Source organism: Abramis brama, assembly GCF_963993115.1.
Source record: "Abramis brama genome assembly, chromosome: 4".
In the NCBI taxonomy this organism is placed as follows: Eukaryota; Metazoa; Chordata; class Actinopteri; order Cypriniformes; family Leuciscidae; genus Abramis; species Abramis brama.
Genome location: NC_139966.1, coordinates 50,432,680 through 50,452,209, shown reverse-complemented (window position 1 = coordinate 50,452,209; position 19,530 = coordinate 50,432,680). Strand labels below are relative to the sequence as shown.

General features: G+C 38.3%; 1 protein-coding gene across 1 annotated transcript; it reads right to left on the bottom strand.

Annotated features, from left to right (window-relative positions):
- Positions 1-222: 222 nt before the first annotated feature.
- LOC311082257 (scavenger receptor cysteine-rich type 1 protein M130-like) lies at positions 223-15,418 on the bottom strand (the record flags this gene model as incomplete). The annotated part of the gene is made up of 25 exons (XM_084112988.1): positions 223-416; positions 2,646-2,744; positions 2,854-2,904; positions 3,072-3,140; positions 3,239-3,295; positions 3,483-3,542; positions 3,755-3,850; positions 3,949-4,149; positions 4,254-4,568; positions 4,945-5,022; positions 5,232-5,534; positions 5,700-6,017; positions 6,055-6,417; positions 6,881-7,195; positions 7,300-7,614; positions 7,831-7,959; positions 8,423-8,459; positions 8,934-9,190; positions 9,280-9,304; positions 9,419-9,582; positions 10,205-10,399; positions 11,155-11,349; positions 12,810-12,951; positions 13,191-13,238; positions 15,320-15,418. The coding sequence occupies 25 exons, from the start codon at positions 15,416-15,418 to the stop codon at positions 223-225; spliced, it is 4,125 nt and encodes a 1,374-aa protein (XP_083969114.1).
- Positions 15,419-19,530: the final 4,112 nt, after the last annotated feature.

Sequence of the window (19,530 nt, the reverse complement as noted above, 5' to 3'; positions counted from 1 at the left end):
CACGAGAGAACAGCTGTCGTTAATGGCGTCCTCTCGCGCTTCGTCCCCCGAAACGTCATCAGCGAGGCTGGTGGGGAAGGCTCCGGCGAGCGCTTGCAGGCCCTATCAGGCTCCGGTAGCCTCTAGGAGCGATGCTTCTTGCAGCGTGGTCCGGCAGATGCGGGCTCGGCAAGAGCCACAGGAAGTACGAGGCATTTGTGAAGTAAAATGCCTCGCGCTCTTTTAGGAAAATGTGTGTCGCAGTAGCGAGCACACACAGGCAGAAAGGATATGACGCCGGATAGCGTAGCTCACACGGATGGCTGAAGGTGGCGAAGATCGTCCGGCTTCTTCAGGCACTGTCCTAAGCTGGCTTTTTCGCTTGATTCGACGGCGTCGGCTTCTCTCGGAAGGATCCAACAATGCGAAGAGCTTCGCTGAAGAGATGAAAATCAGATAAGCAGCCTCCGAGCCGTCCTTATATACACTAAGCCACACCCATTCTGGCGGGCTGTGACGCGTGAGGGCGCGACGTCACGCTGGGCTTGACGATAGGCTGCTGCAGTTGCCGCAGGGCAGCCAATGAGCTTGCTAGTAAGCCCGCTCTAGGTCTGCTGGCTGCTGCAACGTGTTGACAATAAATACAAAATTAAGGATAATTTTTTGGCTTCAATATCTCGAGAAAAGATGACTTTACCCGTAGCGTAAGCAACTTACGCAAAACGAGAGAACCTCTCGTAAGAGAACAAATGTATGCATGATGTGTATGTCTGCGGGACATAAAGTGAACAACATGCTCTTTTGCTCAGTTCAAAGAATCATTACATTCTTTTGACGGAAAGATCCTTGATCACAGCTGCTGTTTGTAAACGTATTTCCCAAAGTACATTCCAACGTTCTTTAGCTAAATATACTGTACATGTTCACCACCAGTGGGTCTACATTCAATAGGAATATGATATTTTAAGTTGTGAAATGTTAGAGACTGGAGCAGTGGAAGTTAAATGGTGAAGCATCTGAAATCATAACAACTATACATGTCTACATGTTTCATTGCAAAGAGATCACAAAAACGTGTTTTATATAAAAACTTTTGGAAAGAGAAGTTTAAACTAAGCATTTTTTCCTATTAAACACTGATAAAATGTCATTTATTAAAGGAAGGTAGGTAGGTAGGATTTTTATAAAAAAACTTTTATAATTTGTTTAAACTGTCTTTATATACAAATACATAATTAAAATGTAGGTGCTCTGAAAAAGAGAGTATAAAAATAGAGTGACTGTAGACCTTTTAATCTGCAATAAACACAGCTCATTATTTCCATTCGGGACGAAACAATTGATTGGTTTGGGCGACTGTCACTCACTCTCGCAACCATGGCTACCACCACTGTTGCTACAAGATCGCCCATATGCGCGCGCACCTGTTTGATTTGAGGAGTGCAACAAGAGAGGCGCGGAACCTACGAAGAGTAAAATTATGGCAGAGAAAGAGCATTCAAAATTCAAAGCACCTGCATATGCAGTCAGCGAAGGCAAACAAGGCAAAAACTACTTCCTCGGACCCTGGTTGCCCGCACTCTTGAACGACCTCCTCTGCTTCGCCCTCGACCCCGGACCTGTCCTCGAACCGACGATGCGGTACTTGTCACCGGAGTTTAACGTTAGTCCTCATCAGAGTCAACAATGTTTTCATCATGGAAACTCTTACATGCAAAACACCGTATATGTTATTAATCTTACAATAAATTCACCTTCATCACAGTTTAACTGATGGTAATGGAAAAACGTGTATCAATGCAACCTGTTTTTAGCTTTGCCTTATAAATATAGCTCGTTACCTATAAATATAGCTCGTTACCGAATCAAACTAAATATATTTTAAACTTTACCAGTATCGATATGCTAGCTTGATAGTGAGTACTAAAAACCATCTTATTTGTTTATATTTATAGTGATAAAGTTAGGTATTTTATTACATGTAATTCTGACATGATGTCACTGCATGCACTGCGCTCCTTCCTCTCCACTCGTCTCAGGTAAATAAATGCGTCTTCCAGCTGAGCCTGAGCGTTTGGCGTTTGGTCTCGCGTTCATGTGTTTTGGGGGCGTGGCTTTGGAAGGAGCTCAGAAGGGAGGGGGTGGAGTGAATGGAAATAATTAGCTGTGTTTACAACAGTCGTGAGAGGTCTACAGACACTCGATTTTTATACTCTCTTTTTCAGAGTACTTACATTTTAATTATGTATTGGTATATAAAGACAGTTTAAACAAATTTGTAATGTTTTTTTTTTTTTGAAAAATCCTACCTACCCTGCCTTTAAGTAGATTTCAATGCAAAATATTACATGTGGTTACATATGGTGGATAGCAGTTAAAACGTATTTAGTAAGACACTTAAACTGCAGAGCACTTAAAAGCTTTGAAAATATTTGATGCAGTGATTGTGGTTTCAGTTATAATATCCCTCCCTGTTTTCCTGGCTCCTCCCCCACATCATCATAGTCTGTTATTAGAAAACAAGAGCAAATTAATGTATCAATATATGCGACACATCAATATTGACAATCAAGTTAAATGAATCATAATCACAGAAATTGATATTATAAAGCAATTATAAAAATTAAACAAATTCAGTGTAACGTAAAAAGGTGTCAGTAACATACCAAACATGTCACTCATATAATCCCTGATATTCTTCACATCATCATACTCCATATATTCCCTGATATTCTTCACATCATCATACTCCTCCTGAACACCCTCTAGTATAAAGGTGTCCATTATTAATTACATAAGTTTAAATGCAACTATAATTTGAAGACAAACAAACAAAAAAACATAAAATTTAAGAGAGTAATTTGAATCCCACACCTGCTTTATCATTGGGGAATTGTTGTACAATTATGACATCATCATAGTTTTCTGGCAAGTCAAAAGAGACAAATAGACAAAATAATGAAAAATTAAATGCATTCATTAAATGTGCAAAATTTTGGATTTTGAAACTGTGCCTATGTATAATTAACTAAACCCTTATTAAATAAAATATAATAAAATAAAACCTGTAGAAATTATAAAAAGAAATAAACCTGTATCACTGTATCTCAGGCCAACAGTGATTATATCATCATAATTCTCAAGTGTGATTTGCTGCTCTTCTGAATGAGTTAACAGCAAGGAGGAAATAAAAACTGCTTTAACTATTCAGAGGCCCAATAGTTCATTTAATTTAGTGAAATGAGTTCAAGTCACTGACCTTTATTTGACCCTTCAGTGGTGGTGATGTCATTATAGTAGTCAGGTGCGGCTCCTTCTGCAAAATTTGCTTTAAAAAGAGATTCAATAAATCCTTATCTGAATTATTATGGGCTGAAGAGTTTACATAATTTAAACTCTGTAACCTGCTGGATGTTTTTAATTAATTTACTGTAACATTCATTCATTTCTGTATGTAGAAGATAAGATTTGAGTTATATTGATTTATATTTGAGTCCTCTAACCTGAAAGAAGCTCATCAGCATCTTCATACCCAGAATGCTGTTCTTCTGAAAGGACACTTCCTACTATGGAGAAGTAGATTCATCAGACACACACAATCACAATCGTAAATCAGCCAAAATCCCCACTTCCTTTGAATCACAACACTAACACTGTATATCTTACAGATAACAAACAAAAGTCCCACAAATGGATATATGTGATTAACTCTACTCTCCGCTATGAATAAAGTGATTATGATGTCCTCAAATCAGACTCTATGACATTTACTCACCCCTCTGAGTGAAGAAACTCTGTCTATTAGTGGGTCTGTGATGAATCTCCTCATAAACGGCCTCAGTCTTCGTCTTGTGTCTCCTCTTAGAGAGAGCTGTGAGTGTAGACAGACAAACCTGCTGTCAGTTCACAACACATGACTGATCACACACTGAATAAGATACAATATGACAGTCTCTGGATCTCTCCTACCTCTCCTCATCACTCTGTTCTGCTGAATCAGTATAAGCAGTGGCACTAAGAGCAGTAAGAGCAAAACTCCCAGTACAACCACAAGCACAGAGAGAGACACTGGAGGAGTTTGTGGAGGAGTGACTGATGTTGAGCGCACTGTCTGAGAAACTGGAGGAGAAGCTGATGTTGTTATGGCAGGAGTAGTGGACACTGACAAATCTGGCAAAACAGACACAGACAGATAAAAAATAATGCAAATACACAATTAGTAGCATTAAAATGATGTAGAAAATGACTACTATTGCTCAGTGTTTTGCTCTGACCTGCACAGGTGAGTCCAGCGTGCTCTTTGTGGGAGCAGTCAGTGTGGTTCTTCAGGGAGAGAGGACAGTCCCACAGGTGAATCTCATTCCCTCTGCACTCGACTCTGTTCAGCCACACAACACCTTCACCAGCACCAAAGACTGAATTCCCATCAGCCCTCAGTGCTGCTCCACAACCCAGCTGCCTGCAGACCACCTGAGCATCGCTGATGTCCCACAGATCAGCACAGACTGAACCCCACACAGCGTTATGATACACCTCCAGCCTCCCAGAGCACCGGACCAAACCTCCACTCAGTCTGAGAGGAACATGATCTAAATCACACACAGCAACCATCAATGACCAGCTTTAGCACAACATTTACAATAAAACACACACTGGTCTATGATTAGATTTATGAAATTGATCCATCCATCCTTCAAAGTGCTCATCATCCGTAGGGTCACAGAGATGCTGGAGCCTATCCAAGCATCTCGGACCGCAGATGGGGAACGCCCTGGACAGATGGCCTGTCCATCACAGGGTTTAATATACTCACTCACACTTGAGGGCAATTTATTGCGTACAATTCATATGCTGCATGTCTTTGGATTGTGGGGGAAACCCACTCAGACACGGGGAGAACATGATAATATATAAAAAAAAAAAGGCTAACATTTTTTTTTTGTGCAAATTTGTCAAAAAACTTACTTGAACACTGTCTCTGTTGAGGAGATGGTGAGGTTGAACATATCAGACGACTCCGAGGAGACTCAGAACTTTCCTCCACTAAGATTAAAACATGAGAAAATGAATAAAACTGAAGTGAAAATTAGGATATAAAAGCAATAATATCTATGTTAAACGTATTAAGAATTCCACTTCAGCTCAGTTTAGTTTTTCAGAAACATGAGTTTACTCTCCACATTAGATATAAATATTGTATTTAAAAAAACTAACTACTGAGACCATCTTAGGTCATTTAAATATCATCTCACTTGAGCAGGTGATCTTGACCACTTCATCTTTATTACAGTAATTCTCTCCCCAGGGTGAAGACGGACACTGCCATAGTGTGGAGTCATGTGGTCGACATGATACTATATCCAGCCAGTTAGGAGCTGATTCCAGTCTTGGTGTAGAAGAGGATTCAACACCAGATCTTCCACAGTTCAGCTCTTGACAGATCAGACTCGCTGTGTCTCTGTCCATCTGGTTCCAGCACACATTACCCCAGGATCCATTGTAGAAAACCTCCACATTCCCTTCACAGCCCTCAGTTAACCTGATCTCTTTAAACTCTATACATGCAAAAGGATGAGAATCAACTTTAACTTTCATCCAACCCCAATACATTTCTACCACTGAATGGTACATACATATGACTGACTGAAATATCTGGAAAAAACTTTTTTGATTTTAAATGTTACTGAATAACACATTTTTCACACTAGTGTACCGTTTACCTGAGCACACGACTCCTACATCCTCCTTGTGTTGACAGTCATGTTTCCCCCAGCCTGGAGAAGAGCAGTTCCACAGGGACGTCTCATTCCCCTCACACTCCACCTCATCCAGCCATATGGGTCCAGAACCAGGACCAAACCAGGCTGGTACCTGCTGGTTACTGAGGGCCACTCCACACTGCAGCTGTCTGCACACCACATGGGCATCTTTAATATCCCAGGAGTCATCACACACTGTCCCCCATGAGCCGCTGTGAAAAACCTCCAGCCTCCCTGCACAGTCTCCCCCAGAACCCACCAGCCTGATGGACCCGCGACCTAATATTCAGAGAGAGAAAAACACATTATTGATCACTAACAACTGAAGAATCTGCCCAGATGTTGTTGTTCTCACCAAGGCATGTGATTGACAGCTGTTGTGTGGAGCTGCAGTTGAGAGTTTGTGGAGAGCTGCAGTTCCCCAGATGAGCTTCACTCCCAGAGCACTGGAAGCCCGTCACACACTCATGACTGTGTTCAGGACTGGATGAAGAGGAGCCGGAGAAGTTCAGCACAGAGCCACAGGCCAGCTGTCTGCAGACCACAGAGGATTCAGTGAGACTCCAGGAGTCCAGCAGAACTCTCCTCCAGACCTGATGGATGGAAACTTCCAGCTCCCCCTCACACTGTCTCTCTCCAGACAACCGCACCAGACCGTCATGTACAGCCAGAGAAGAACCTGAGGAGAAGATCTGACGTTTTACTAAAATATTGCAAGAGCAGAGATGAAATTTGCATAATATATATCAGGGGTGGCGAAAGTCGGTCCTGGAGAGCCACAGTCCTGAGTTGTGCTGTGCTGACTGTGCTTCAACCCTAATTAAACACACCTGAACAAGCTAATCAAGGTCTGAAGGTTTACTAGGAAGCTACAGGCAGGTGAATTTTAACAGGGTTGGAGTTGAACTCTGCAGGACTGAAGCTCTCCAGGACTGGAGTTTGCCACTTCTGATATATATATATATATATGCTTTATTTCAATTTTACATTTTACATAATAAACTAATTTAGAACTAACTTAAATGACACAAGCATTAATATTCAACCTGAAATGTGCATGTACTAGGAAAAAATATTGTGTACTGTATAATACTTATTTGAGTAGCACAATATCAGTGAATCTCACAGTAATATAAACTCACTAGAGCAAATGACTCCAACATCTCGTCTATGAGAACATTCAGCTCGACTCCATGAAGAGACGGAACATTCTGAGAGTTTTGTTTCATTCCCGTCACAATCAAACACATCAGCCCAGATTTCACCACTTCCCTCTCCAAACCAGTCTGATCCCACAACAGACATAGCAATCCCACAATTCAGCTGTCTACAGAGGACACTGGCAGCTCTCATATCCCAGCATGCATCACACACTGTTCCCCATTCATTGAGGAACCGAAGCTCCACTCTTCCAGAACAAAAGTCTGAGCTGTTAACCAGTCTGAGATCAGTGTAACCTGGATAAAAAACAGAGAGGTTAGGAACTGTATGATGCAGCTGACAAAGAAGAAGTTAGACTTTTTCAAAATAAATAAAGCAATACTAAATTTTGATAATTTACCAGAACAGATCAGTCCCACAATGTTGTCACTGGTGCAGCTTTGTTTGTGTAATGATGATATTGCGCAAAATGAGATCTGAGATTCATTTCCTCTGCACTGAATCTCTTGTGTCCACATCTGAGCGTCTCCTTTGCCAAAAGCATCTTCTCCCAGCACCTGTACAGGAGCCCCACAGTCCAGCTCTCTACACACAACCTCTGCATCCTGCTGGTCAAAGGCAGCGTCACACACTGAAACCCACGACTGATCGTGAAGTATCTCTAACCTCCCAGAGCACAGGTGAGATCCATTAATGAATCTGGAAGGTTTATGGCCTGTTTGTATGTACATGAACCACAGTAGACAAAAATAAATGTTTGATAATACCATAGCAATCCAAACATTTATTACACAGTATTTCAAATGAAAAAAAATAATTCTGAAATAATTCCATATATCCATGGACAACCAGTTAAATGATTTACCCGAACAGATGACACCGGCATCATAATTGTGAGTACATGCATGTACGCTCCATCCTGATGTCCCACAGTTCTTCAGTGTTGACTCTGATCCAGTACATAACACAACAGTCATCCAGATTGGTCCTGATCCTTGTCCAAAATGAGCATCACCCAGAGCATCTACAGGTTCTCCACAGTCCAGCTCTCTACACACCACTGCAGCATCAGCCATATCCCAGAAATCACCACACACTGTTCCCCACTGACCTCTATGAAGAACCTCCACTCTACCAGCACAGCGACTGTTGCCACCAACCAACCTCACATTCTTTTTACCTAAGTGACAAGAGAGAGACTATTAGTAAATAATAAGATAACTAAAAATATTATTCTTATATTATTTTAACTCCTACTAGCACACAGCAGCCCCTGGTCATCATCATGAGAACAGTTGTGTTTGAGTGTGGATGATGTTGGACAGAGGTGAATCTGAGACTCATTTCCTCTGCACTGAATCTCTTGTGTCCACATCTGAGCGTCTCCTTTGCCAAAAGCATCTTCTCCCAGCACCTGTACAGGAGCCCCACAATCCAGCTCTCTACACACAACCTCTGCATCCTGCTGGTCAAAGGCAGCGTCACACACTGAAACCCACGACTGATCATCAAGTATCTCTAACCTCCCAGAGCAACTGGAGTTTCCGATAAGCCTGAGGCCTGAAGTAGCAAGAGATAAGAAACATTAAACATTAAGTATTGCACTGTTTTTTATCATTTTTGTTTGTTATCAAACTGTGTTATTCTTGTCATTATTGGTCTACTAAGAAGCAACACTTATTCATGTGAAAAGGAGTCAAAGTAAATTAATTAAATTCATCACTTTCATTTCAATCCAAACTTCTATAACTTTCTTTCTTTCATGGAATACAAAAAGGGAATTTTTAAAGAATATCCCATGGCTCTCTTCTCAATATAATAAAAACAAGTAAAATAAGTAAAAAGTATTGTTTGTGCTCCACAGAACAAAGTGGCAAGTAAATGATAACTGAATTTTGATTTTTGGGTAAACATTCTCTTTGATGCAGTTGGATCATCTCTGATGTAAAAACAGTGCAGGGTTTGGAGCAGTTTACCTGAGCAGATTACTCCTGTATCTTTTGTATGATCACAGTCATAAAAACCCCAATTTACTGTTCCACAGTTCTTCAGTGTAGATTCTGATCCAGTACATAACTTGCGATTCGTCCAGATTGGTCCTGATCCTGGTCCAAAATGAGCATCACCAAGAGCATCTACAGGTTCTCCACAGTCCAGCTCTCTACACACCACTGCAGCATCAGCCATATCCCAGCCAACATCACACACTGTTCCCCACTGACCTCTATGAAGAACCTCCACTCTACCAGCACAGCGACTGCTACCATTTACCAGTCTCACATTTCTTATGCCTATGAATGTAAGAGAAAAGGCTATTGTAAATTAAAATTGTTATAATAAAATGAAATTAAATCTGCTTTGTTGCATTTTGAACTCTTACCAGTACACAGCAAAACAATGTTGTGCTCATGTGAACAGTTGTTTTCATCTAACGGTGATGTTGGACAGAGGTGAATCTGAGACTCATTTCCTCTGCACTGAATCTCTTGTGTCCACATCTGAGCGTCTCCTTTTCCAAAAGCATCTTCTCCCAGCACCTGTACAGGAGCCCCACAGTCCAGCTCTCTACACACAACCTCTGCATCCTGCTGGTCAAAGGCAGCGTCACACACTGAAACCCACGACTGATCATCAAGTATCTCTAACCTCCCAGAGCAGCGAGAACCTCCAACCAGCCTGACTTCTGAAAGAACAACAGGAAAGAACAACATCTTAGGAAACTTAAATTCTAAACCATTTATCAATCCAATCACATAAGAAATTATATTTTCTTTAATCTTATGAAATAAAAGAATTTTTTATGAAAACACTATACACTTCAGAAAAACTTCCACTGTAGTCCAAAATCGCCTTCACTGAAAGTAAGCTAAGAATGGCTCATGTCAAAAACAGCATATTGGTATGGTTACTGTATGCCTTAAATATGAATACATTCAGTCATTAACAGAACAACTCATAGTTTCATGTCAACAACGTTTATTTTTTTGTTTAGGCCCACACAGTTACAGTGAGGAAATAAGGAGGATTTAGGATAGATAGATAGTAAAATGTAGGGGAAATCAACCAGTTCTTGTGCACACCTGCTGCCCTGAATCCTTTCAGGCAATGGCATTAATATGCAGAGTTAGAAATGAGCCACTGAAGTTTATTTTTAACAAGATCGCTGATTAATACAATCTCGCCATAACAGGTTATGAGGTCACAGAGATGGTGGAAAATGGTTACGTAAAAGAAAGAAAGAAAATGACTACCTTTGGTGAAATTGTTTTGTGTTATAAAAGACTAAACTAGGATTTTTAACTTACCTGAACAAACGACTTTAGCGCTCTTATCAAGACACATATCAGGAACACTTGATTGTATGAATCCACATTTCTTAAGTGTGGACTCAGATCCAGTACACATCGCATTTTCTATCGAGATTGGCCCTGATCCTGGTTCACGATGAGCAACATACAGAGCATCTACAGGTTCTCCACAGTCCAGCTCTCTACACACCACTGCAGCATCAGCCAAATCCCAGCCATCACCACACACTGTTCCCCACTGACCTCTATGAAGAACCTCCACTCTACCAGCACAGCGACTGCTGCCATTTACCAGTCTCACATTTATTATGTCTAGAAATGATAGAGAGAGTGAGAGAAAAAGTGAGTGGAAATACAGTATGTTACAAGAAATTTTAATAAAACTGCTCTGTTGCATTTTGAACTCTTACCAGTACACAGCAAACCAATGTTGTGCTCATGTGAACAGTTGTTTTCATGTGATGGTGATGTTGGACAGAGGTGAATCTGAGACTCATTTCCTCTGCACTGAATCTCTTGTGTCCACATCTGAGCGTCTCCTTTGCCAAAAGCATCTTCTCCCAGCACCTGTACAGGAGCCCCACAGTCCAGCTCTCTACACACAACCTCTGCATCCTGCTGGTCAAAGGCAGCGTTACACACTGAAACCCACGACTGATCATCAAGTATCTCCAACCTCCCAGAGCAGCGAGAACCTCCAACCAGCCGGACTTCTGAATAAGACAACACAGATCAACAAAAGCATGGCTTATTTATGGGGCTTCAAGATAATCATTTGTACATCAAAGCCATTTTATTTTTTTGTCTTATAATGAATAAATAAAGAAAATCACAACAAATATAAATATAAAATTAATTTATTATTGAAGTCAACATTTTAAAACTTCTTTAAAATTTAGAAGCCAATCTGGAAGCGCATATGAATTTTAATATGTAAAATACTTTACCTGAGCAAATGACTCCAGCATCTTTACTATGATCACAGTTGCTTCTACCCCATCCTCTTGATCCACAGTTCTTCAGTGCTGTCTCTGATCCAGTACACATGACATAACCCATCCAGATTGGTCCTGATCCTGGTCCAAAATGAGCATCACCCAGAGCATCTACAGGTTCTCCACAGTCCAGCTCTCTACACACCACTGCAGCATCAGGCATATCCCAAAAAAGATCACACACTGTTCCCCACTGACCTCTATGAAGAACCTCCACTCTACCAGCACAGCGACTGTGACCACCAACCAGCCTCACATTCACACTGTCTAAATATTAAGCAGTAACAATGAGAGATGAAAGATGAAGGGATGAGAGTTCAATTTACAGCATTACTAAGTGGGACAACTGGGAAAATGGGACACATACGTCTGAGTATTTAAAATGAAGGTATGTTGATTAACAAAAAAATAATTATGCTGATTCCCTCCTTTTATTAAAAAAAATGCATTATTTTTCAGCTGTAAATAGTTCAAAACAATTACAGGGTTTATACCATTATGTTGTCATGGAAACAAAGTTTAAAACTGAAAATAACTTTGCACAGAAAAGGTTAGTAAGCATTTTTTTCCACACTATAATCATGTTAACGCATATTTGTTTACATCTTGTTTCTATATTATTGAGACAGTGAGTATTTTAAAGTTTACAGAAAACCTCTTTTTTTTAAAGGAGGGACTAGTAGAAATGTATTATTTTGGTAAAGAATTATACCACAAATTATGTTGATTGAGCTTAAAACCTGGTGTATTATTTTAATATATATATTTTCCCTCTAGTTCTTCTGTAGCTGAGGTCTTGCCATTGTTTAAGAGACTAACATTGTAACCGTATAAAAAAGCCTTTAGGATTTTTTTTTTTGTTGTCTTGTTTGTCATGATCACAACTTCTTGACACAATATTATACAGCATTTATCCTGCTGGATTATGAATGAGTGATTCTTTTTCTTTTTTTAATAAAAATGTTCATGGGACTTGCTCAAGCTAACATGTCTGTCACTAATATTTCCAAATCAATGTTTATCAAATCAGAACTCCAAATGTGTGATCAATTTTACGGCCACCCAACTCGAGGGACAGAGATGCCTGCATGGTTATAGAATAATGTTTGACACATGGCGATTAAATCGTTTTCAACCAGAGAAAAGGTGATCAATGTATTATTATTATTTTTATTTTTTTTAGATAACAGAAGATTGAGACAACATTTACAATGTTGATATCACATGAAAATTTTAATTGCGATCACAAGACAACAAGACAAAAAACTACAATAATGACCTCTTAGGGTTTCAATAAATAAATATTAATATTGTTTTGATAGTTATCATTAATATATTATAATTAATGAAAAGAAGACACTCAAGTAAAACTTATTTGTAGCTCTTTATAAATTGGAGAGACAGAGAGAGAAAGAGAAAGAGATAAACTGCCTGTTAAACACAGGAGCACATTCAATATATTGTGACAATGCGATTACACGGGCATCTAAAAAAACACATTACAGTATAGTTTAATTTTAAGATCTTAAATAACATAGCCCTTCATATAAAAAAAACAAAATAACAACAACAAAAAGAACACTCTCTTTAATTTCATGTGTACTTACCAGCTGTGATGAGTATTATAACTGAAGACAGTAAAATGAGTGTCAGGCATCTCTCCATCTCTCTCTGCTTGATTAATTCAACATCCAGTACAAGCTTCTCCGCACTGATGATACAGAAGTACAGGCGTCCTCTCTCAGCCCCCTTAATGAGAGAGAAAGAGGTTCAAAACCCTCCAATCACACTCACTGTTACCTTATTAGACAGAACAGAGGAAATCATCAAACAACTTCAGTGACAAATCAGAGGAGGCATTTAATGATTTTCTCCATATATATATATATATAACTGTCAGTGCTGATGAACTCCTCCTCCCCACCCATCAAGACTGAGGGGATGCAGAAACACACACACACACACACACACACACACACACGACTTACAGGAGACAGGAAACTCTCCAGTTTATTTACAGCATCAAAGCCCAACACCTGCAGAGAAGAGATAAAAGCACTGATAACTGTGATATTAGTGTATACATATGTTAGCATGATATTAATACGTAATAAACTCAACTATTTAAATTAAATACTATTGCCAAAAAGCAATTTTAAAAATAGGCAGAAAAGACATTCTCCTTAAAATGTCTTATCACTTTCTCAAGATAATTATCATATTGCACCAAAGTGGTTTGTTTCAAATGGCCCACAAAAACCCTCTTCATCTTGTGTCCAGCAGAGTGAGCCTCTGTGCTTCATTTCTGCTAAAGCGCTCTTGTATAGAGTGGTGAAGGGATGCTGTATTTTTGTAGGCCAAACCCCAGCACTTTAGCACTTTCGGTTCCATCAACTTGAAGTCAATGGTTTTTTTATTTATATGTTTTTGGTTAAATGCTTGAAATAAGGCCTTTGGCTAAAACAAGCTCAAGATATTTTCACGTTTTATTTAACAATATAAAATACATCAGTAATACGCTCTTGTGACTTTTTTAAAAGCTTTTAGTTGTCTTTTAAAATGTTGTTGCTAACAAGTGGCTAAATGGGACAACGAGCATCCATCCATCATAAGTCAAGCACTTTTTCAAGTAGGCCTACCTCTTCATAAATATGGCTATTTTCAAGGGTTTTCCAGGACTTAAATTTCAAAAAGTCAAATTCAAGTACTTCAAGTAGCCTACTTTAAGCACCGTACAAACGGAAGCACTCTTCCGCCGCAAATCGCTACACAAGGCCATCTGCCGGAAGCTAGTTATAGCTAATTAAGTTTAAAGATGGATATTTTTCTTACAAAAACCCATTGCTTTGCTTCAGAAGAACTTTATTAAACCCCTGGAGCCATATTGATTTTTTTTTGTTTTTTTTTTGTGGAAAAACCCAATGTTGCTTCGCTTCAGAAGACCTTTAAACCCCTGGAAATGTGGATTATTTTTTATGATGAATGGATTTTATGGCTTTAAAATCTCGTTACCCATTCACTACCATTGTAAAGCTTTAAAGAGCCAGGATATTTTTTAATTTAACTCCAATTGTGTTCGTCTGAAAGAAGATAGTCATATACATTTTGGATGGCTTGAGGGTGAGTAAATCATGGTATTCATTTATGGGTGAACTATTCCTTTAAATCAAACCTACCAGGAGGCATGATTAACAGACTAATGTTGTGTTTCAAAGAAGACACATCACACATGATTATTTGGATTAAGTCAATGAAGATCAATACACACACACACAGTATGACTGCAACTCATCTTTATCTACAAGATGGCTGTAAAATATCGTCGAATTCAGAGATTTATTAGCTTTGTGCATCAATAAAAAAATAACGATGACGTAATTAAAAAAATAATAATTTAAAATAATTTTATAACATTATAATTTGAAGACCATCAGACCATCTAAAACAGTAACATTTTAAACCCACACATGCTTTATTTGCTGCTTGCAAACACTTTCAAAATAATAAATACATTAATAATAATAATAATAATAATAATAATAATAATAAAACATTTTACCCTGTTAAATATTATGATTAAATATAAAATTAATATTGACACAAGATGCTCATTTTGCCATGTTCACACAGAAACTGCTTATCATTTATTTTGGTCATGTTTCATATACAACTGGAAAAATATAGACACATTATTTTTAAAGATTATCTCCAGCAAGATATATCCGTAACCTTTAAAGACATTATTTTTTAATACTTTGATTTTGACCCCACCAAAAACAAAGCTTGCTTTGTGATAAATTGAATTTATTTTCTAGGCAAATTTTATATACATAGGCTAAATGTATATTCACCAGCAGTTTTTCCTTATTTGCATATTTGAGTTGTCAGTGTCATTGATTGAAAGAACAACCCAGTGTTTACATAAAGGCTCTAGCAATGTGCAACCATTATAGGCTGCTCAGCAACAGCAACAAAAAAACAGTGCTTTTTTCCAGCATATTTTTTCTTATGTGTAAATATTTGTATGAACATACAAAGCTTGAGATATAAAATGAACTAATACAAAAGTAGCAGTCAGTATCTGGTGTGGCCAGCGGCTGCTTCAAGAGCATCTCACCCTCAACGACTGAGCCAGATTTGCCAGTTCTTGTTGTGAGATGTTACTCTGCTCTTCCACCAAGAAATTTACAAGTTCTAGGACACATCTGGGGGACATTGTGTCACACGTGGTTTGGCCTTGCAAGGCCCATCAGCTGTCCTTCCTGTCTCCCTATAGCACTGTCTTGGGCATCTTAAATGACTGACATTGCAGTTTATTGCTCTGTTCACATCTGCAGTCCTCAAGGCTCCTGCAGCAGGTCTATGTTCACGCAGGTGACCTGAGACCCTGGGCATGTTTCTCCTGGAGTCAATGGAATGGCCTCTTTAGTGTCCTAAGTTATTGTAACTGTCACCTTAATTTTCAGCTGTAGTTTGTAATGTGATGATTAGCCTCATAGCTGGTTGTCTTGGTTCACACAGACTTTAAGTGCAGTGTGTAAAGCCCTCATGTTGTATGCACAGTAGTTTCAGCATTTGAGGGGGAAAATGTCAAATGGTGAAAGAAAACAAGAAGAGACTGTTTTATTTTTACCTTTATAGTCCAAAAAGTCCATTCAGGATGCTAGAGGTAAAGTATATGGTAAAGTATAAGCAATGTGAAATGTTAATCATGATTCACTTCACTCAGGGCTCAGACTGACCCTGGGATAACCATTTAAAGTGTGAAAAGCACTATTGAGTTCTGACAGGACAACAGGATTTCTGAAGAAAAACATTTTTACCTCACAACAAATGATATGTTATATTAATTAATAAATAATTATAAAATATAAAAAGACAACATCATATTTGATATACAGTATTTCTCACTGCTTTAAAAACTGTTTTAATGTTACTGTTAAACACATGTACAAAAGCATTTGCTTTTATATGTAGTTGCCTAATTATTTGGACGTGATAACGAGGGTTGCTACAACGTCCTTTTCAACGTACCTTTACTATTACTGCAGCATTTTACCCACAAAATAGCTGTAAAACACTGATTAATCTGAAGAAGAACAGCTATTGTTCACTTTCTTACCAGCACCTGCCTGAAATCACACAACTAAAAGTGCTGAAACGTAAATATGGGGTTCACATTCAGTACTGTGACTCATATCTTTTGGGTAAGACATGCATGCAATATTTCTATTCTACCAAACATGTAATGCAATTGTGTCCATATTCATTTATTAATAGCATCAACATTTGCTTAAGCATCCTGTTTCAGGTTGGATACAATGTTTTGATTCTTAAATAGCCAAATGATTAAGGCTTGGGAAAAAAGCATTAAATAAGCATTAAAAAAGACCACTGTATTTCTTTATTTGTTTTAATTAGATACAGTTGTGCTCAAAAGTGTACATACCCCTTGCAGAATCTGCAAAAAATGTTAATAATTTTAACAAAATAAGAGGTATTATAAAACTTGCTGTCCTGAAACAGATGTTTAATAGCAGAATCTATTAAAATGTCCCCGTTCAAAACTTTACATAACCATGAATCTTAATACTAGCTGTTGTTACCTGAGTGAACCAGTGTTCACCTGAGTGTTTTTTTCATCATTCCCTTGCATGTCAATTGAACAATTAAACTGCCCACTGCTCTTCAGAAAAATCCTTCAGGTCCTGCATATTATTTACTTTTCCAGCATCTTCTGTATATTTGAACCCTTTCCAGCTGTGGCTGTGTGATTTTGAGATCCATCTTTTCACACTGAGGACAATTCACAACTATTACTAAAGCTGCAAACATTCACTGATGCTCCAGGAGTAAACAATGCATTTAACTTTTGAACAGGGTGATAATGTGTAAGTTTTTATTATTTTGTTTAAAGGTAATGTTTCATTTAGTACTGCATGCCTCCAGAAGCTATGCACAAGAGATACTTACATGTTTCCCAGAAGACAAAAATACAATTTACCCTGATCATGAAATTCAAAAAGTTTACACCCCCAGCTGTTAATGCATCATGTTGCGTTCTTGAACATCAGTGAATGTTTTCACCTTTGTATGAGTCCCTCAGTTGTTCTCTCTCTTATGTTGTACCTTAGGTTGCCCGCCCTTTTTAACGCTGTGCTCATTGTTTTCTGTCTTTCAGTTTGTATTTCCACAGTATGAAGGTAAGATCTTATGGATTTACGAATGAGCTGCTCAATTTAAAATCTTCTGGTTCTATTGACATTTATTATGACACCCGCTTCAAACATTATAATGTCTTCACCAGAAAAGTTCAATATTGTGATGGCTGGGTGCTTGTTTCTCTGGCACATATAAGGTCTATATAGTAAACATCTGTTATGTGAAATAGCTTATTTAGGACAGTACTACATAAAAACAACAATACGTTTTTATGTTCCCTGTTATTTTGTTAAACATATTAACATTTTCACAGATTCTGCAAGGGGTATGTAAACTTTTGAGCACAACTGTAAAACAGAACAGGGAAATGGCTCCAACTTCAAGTAAGGAATAAGGCACAAAATCAACAATGTTCAGATTAAAAAAAATTACATTAGCATGATTTTATGCATTTATAATGTTTGTTTTTAATATTGTTAAAATGTGTTTGTTAAAGAGAAGCAAAAAAATAATCAATGTTATACCTCTAAATTTCAAAGCAATCCTTTTTACAAAATGCAAGCTCATCAATACAATCTAATTTAAAACCTAAAGTAGTGATTCAACCCAACTCTAGAAGCTGTAAAATGTCATGAACCGAGGCAGTGTGTGTGGCCATTGAGTCATACAGTCATGCCGTCATTTTTTGACAACTCCCCCACATCATCATAGTCTGTTATTAAAGACAAAAGCAAATATATCATGTTTAATGTTGTATTTAACATCTAAAACTGAGCCTATTAAAATCAGAAAATGATTAGCCAAAGATTAAAAAAAGAGACAAACACTAACCCAACAGGTTTCTCTCTTCTTCATTACTGTTCTTCACATCATCATACTCCTCCTGATCTCCCTCTGATTCACATGTGAAATAAAACCTCACATTGTAGTTTGTAATAAAAGCTTGTGTCACTGATGATGTCATTGATCTCTTTCCCTCATTACTGTGTGAGATTATTAGATTTACTCCAGATAAAGTCATGATGATTAATTAATGGTAAACTATAAACGCATGTTCAATATATTGTTCTGTAACTCACCCGTTACACCTTGAGAGTCCTGTCCATTAATGATGACATCATCATAATTTTCTGGTGTGTCCACTACACACACACACACACACAGAAACATAGACAGATTAAATGTTGCATTTTATCGGTACTGAGCATCAATTTAAAGGGACTGTGTTATTATATACATACACATAAAACAATGAATACCTTCACCTTCTTTAATACCAGAGTTCTGTTCACTGATGATGACATCATCATAGCTCCCAGGTGTGTCTTCTACAAATTTAACATGAATCAGATGCCATCACACTAAAAACAAACTTGTACATGTATATTTTCTTAATTTTATATATATACAATGTGTATGTGTGTGTGTACACACACCAGTTTACAAAAGTCAAAAAGACAAAAGTGGGCCTATAATGTAATATCAGTCAAAGGATTTTGGAGACAAATACACACAGAAACATACAATACACTACAAATATATGATCCCCCACCTCCCACCTGTGTGTGTGTGTGTGTGTGTGTGTGTGTGTGTGTGTGTGTGTGTGTGTGTGTGTGTGTGTGTGTGTGTGTGTGTGTGTGTGTGTGTGTGTGTGTAAAAAACAGAGTTGCAGGTGCATGTCTGTTATCTGACACATGTTCACAAATATCCACCTTCTTTGGATCATACAACACTAACCAATCATTTAAAATAATGCACAAAAGGTCCCACAAATATGACTCAATGTGATTTACTCCACTCAACCCTCTGAATAAAGTGATTTCTCGGTTGATTTCCACAAATCAGAACCTATGACACTCACCCCTCTGAGTGAAGAAACTCTGTCTATTAGTGGGTCTGTGATGAATCTCCTCATAAACGGCCTCAGTCGTCATCCTGTGTCTCCTCTTAGAGAGAGCTGTGAGTGTAGACAGACAAACCTGCTGTCAGTTCACAACACATGACTGATCACACACTGAATAACACACAATATGACAGTCTCTGGATCTCTCCTACCTCTCCTCATCACTCTGTTCTGCTGAATCAGTATAAGCAGTGGCACTAAGAGCAGTAAGAGCAAAACTCCCAGTACAACCACAAGCACAGAGAGAGACACTGGAGGAGTTT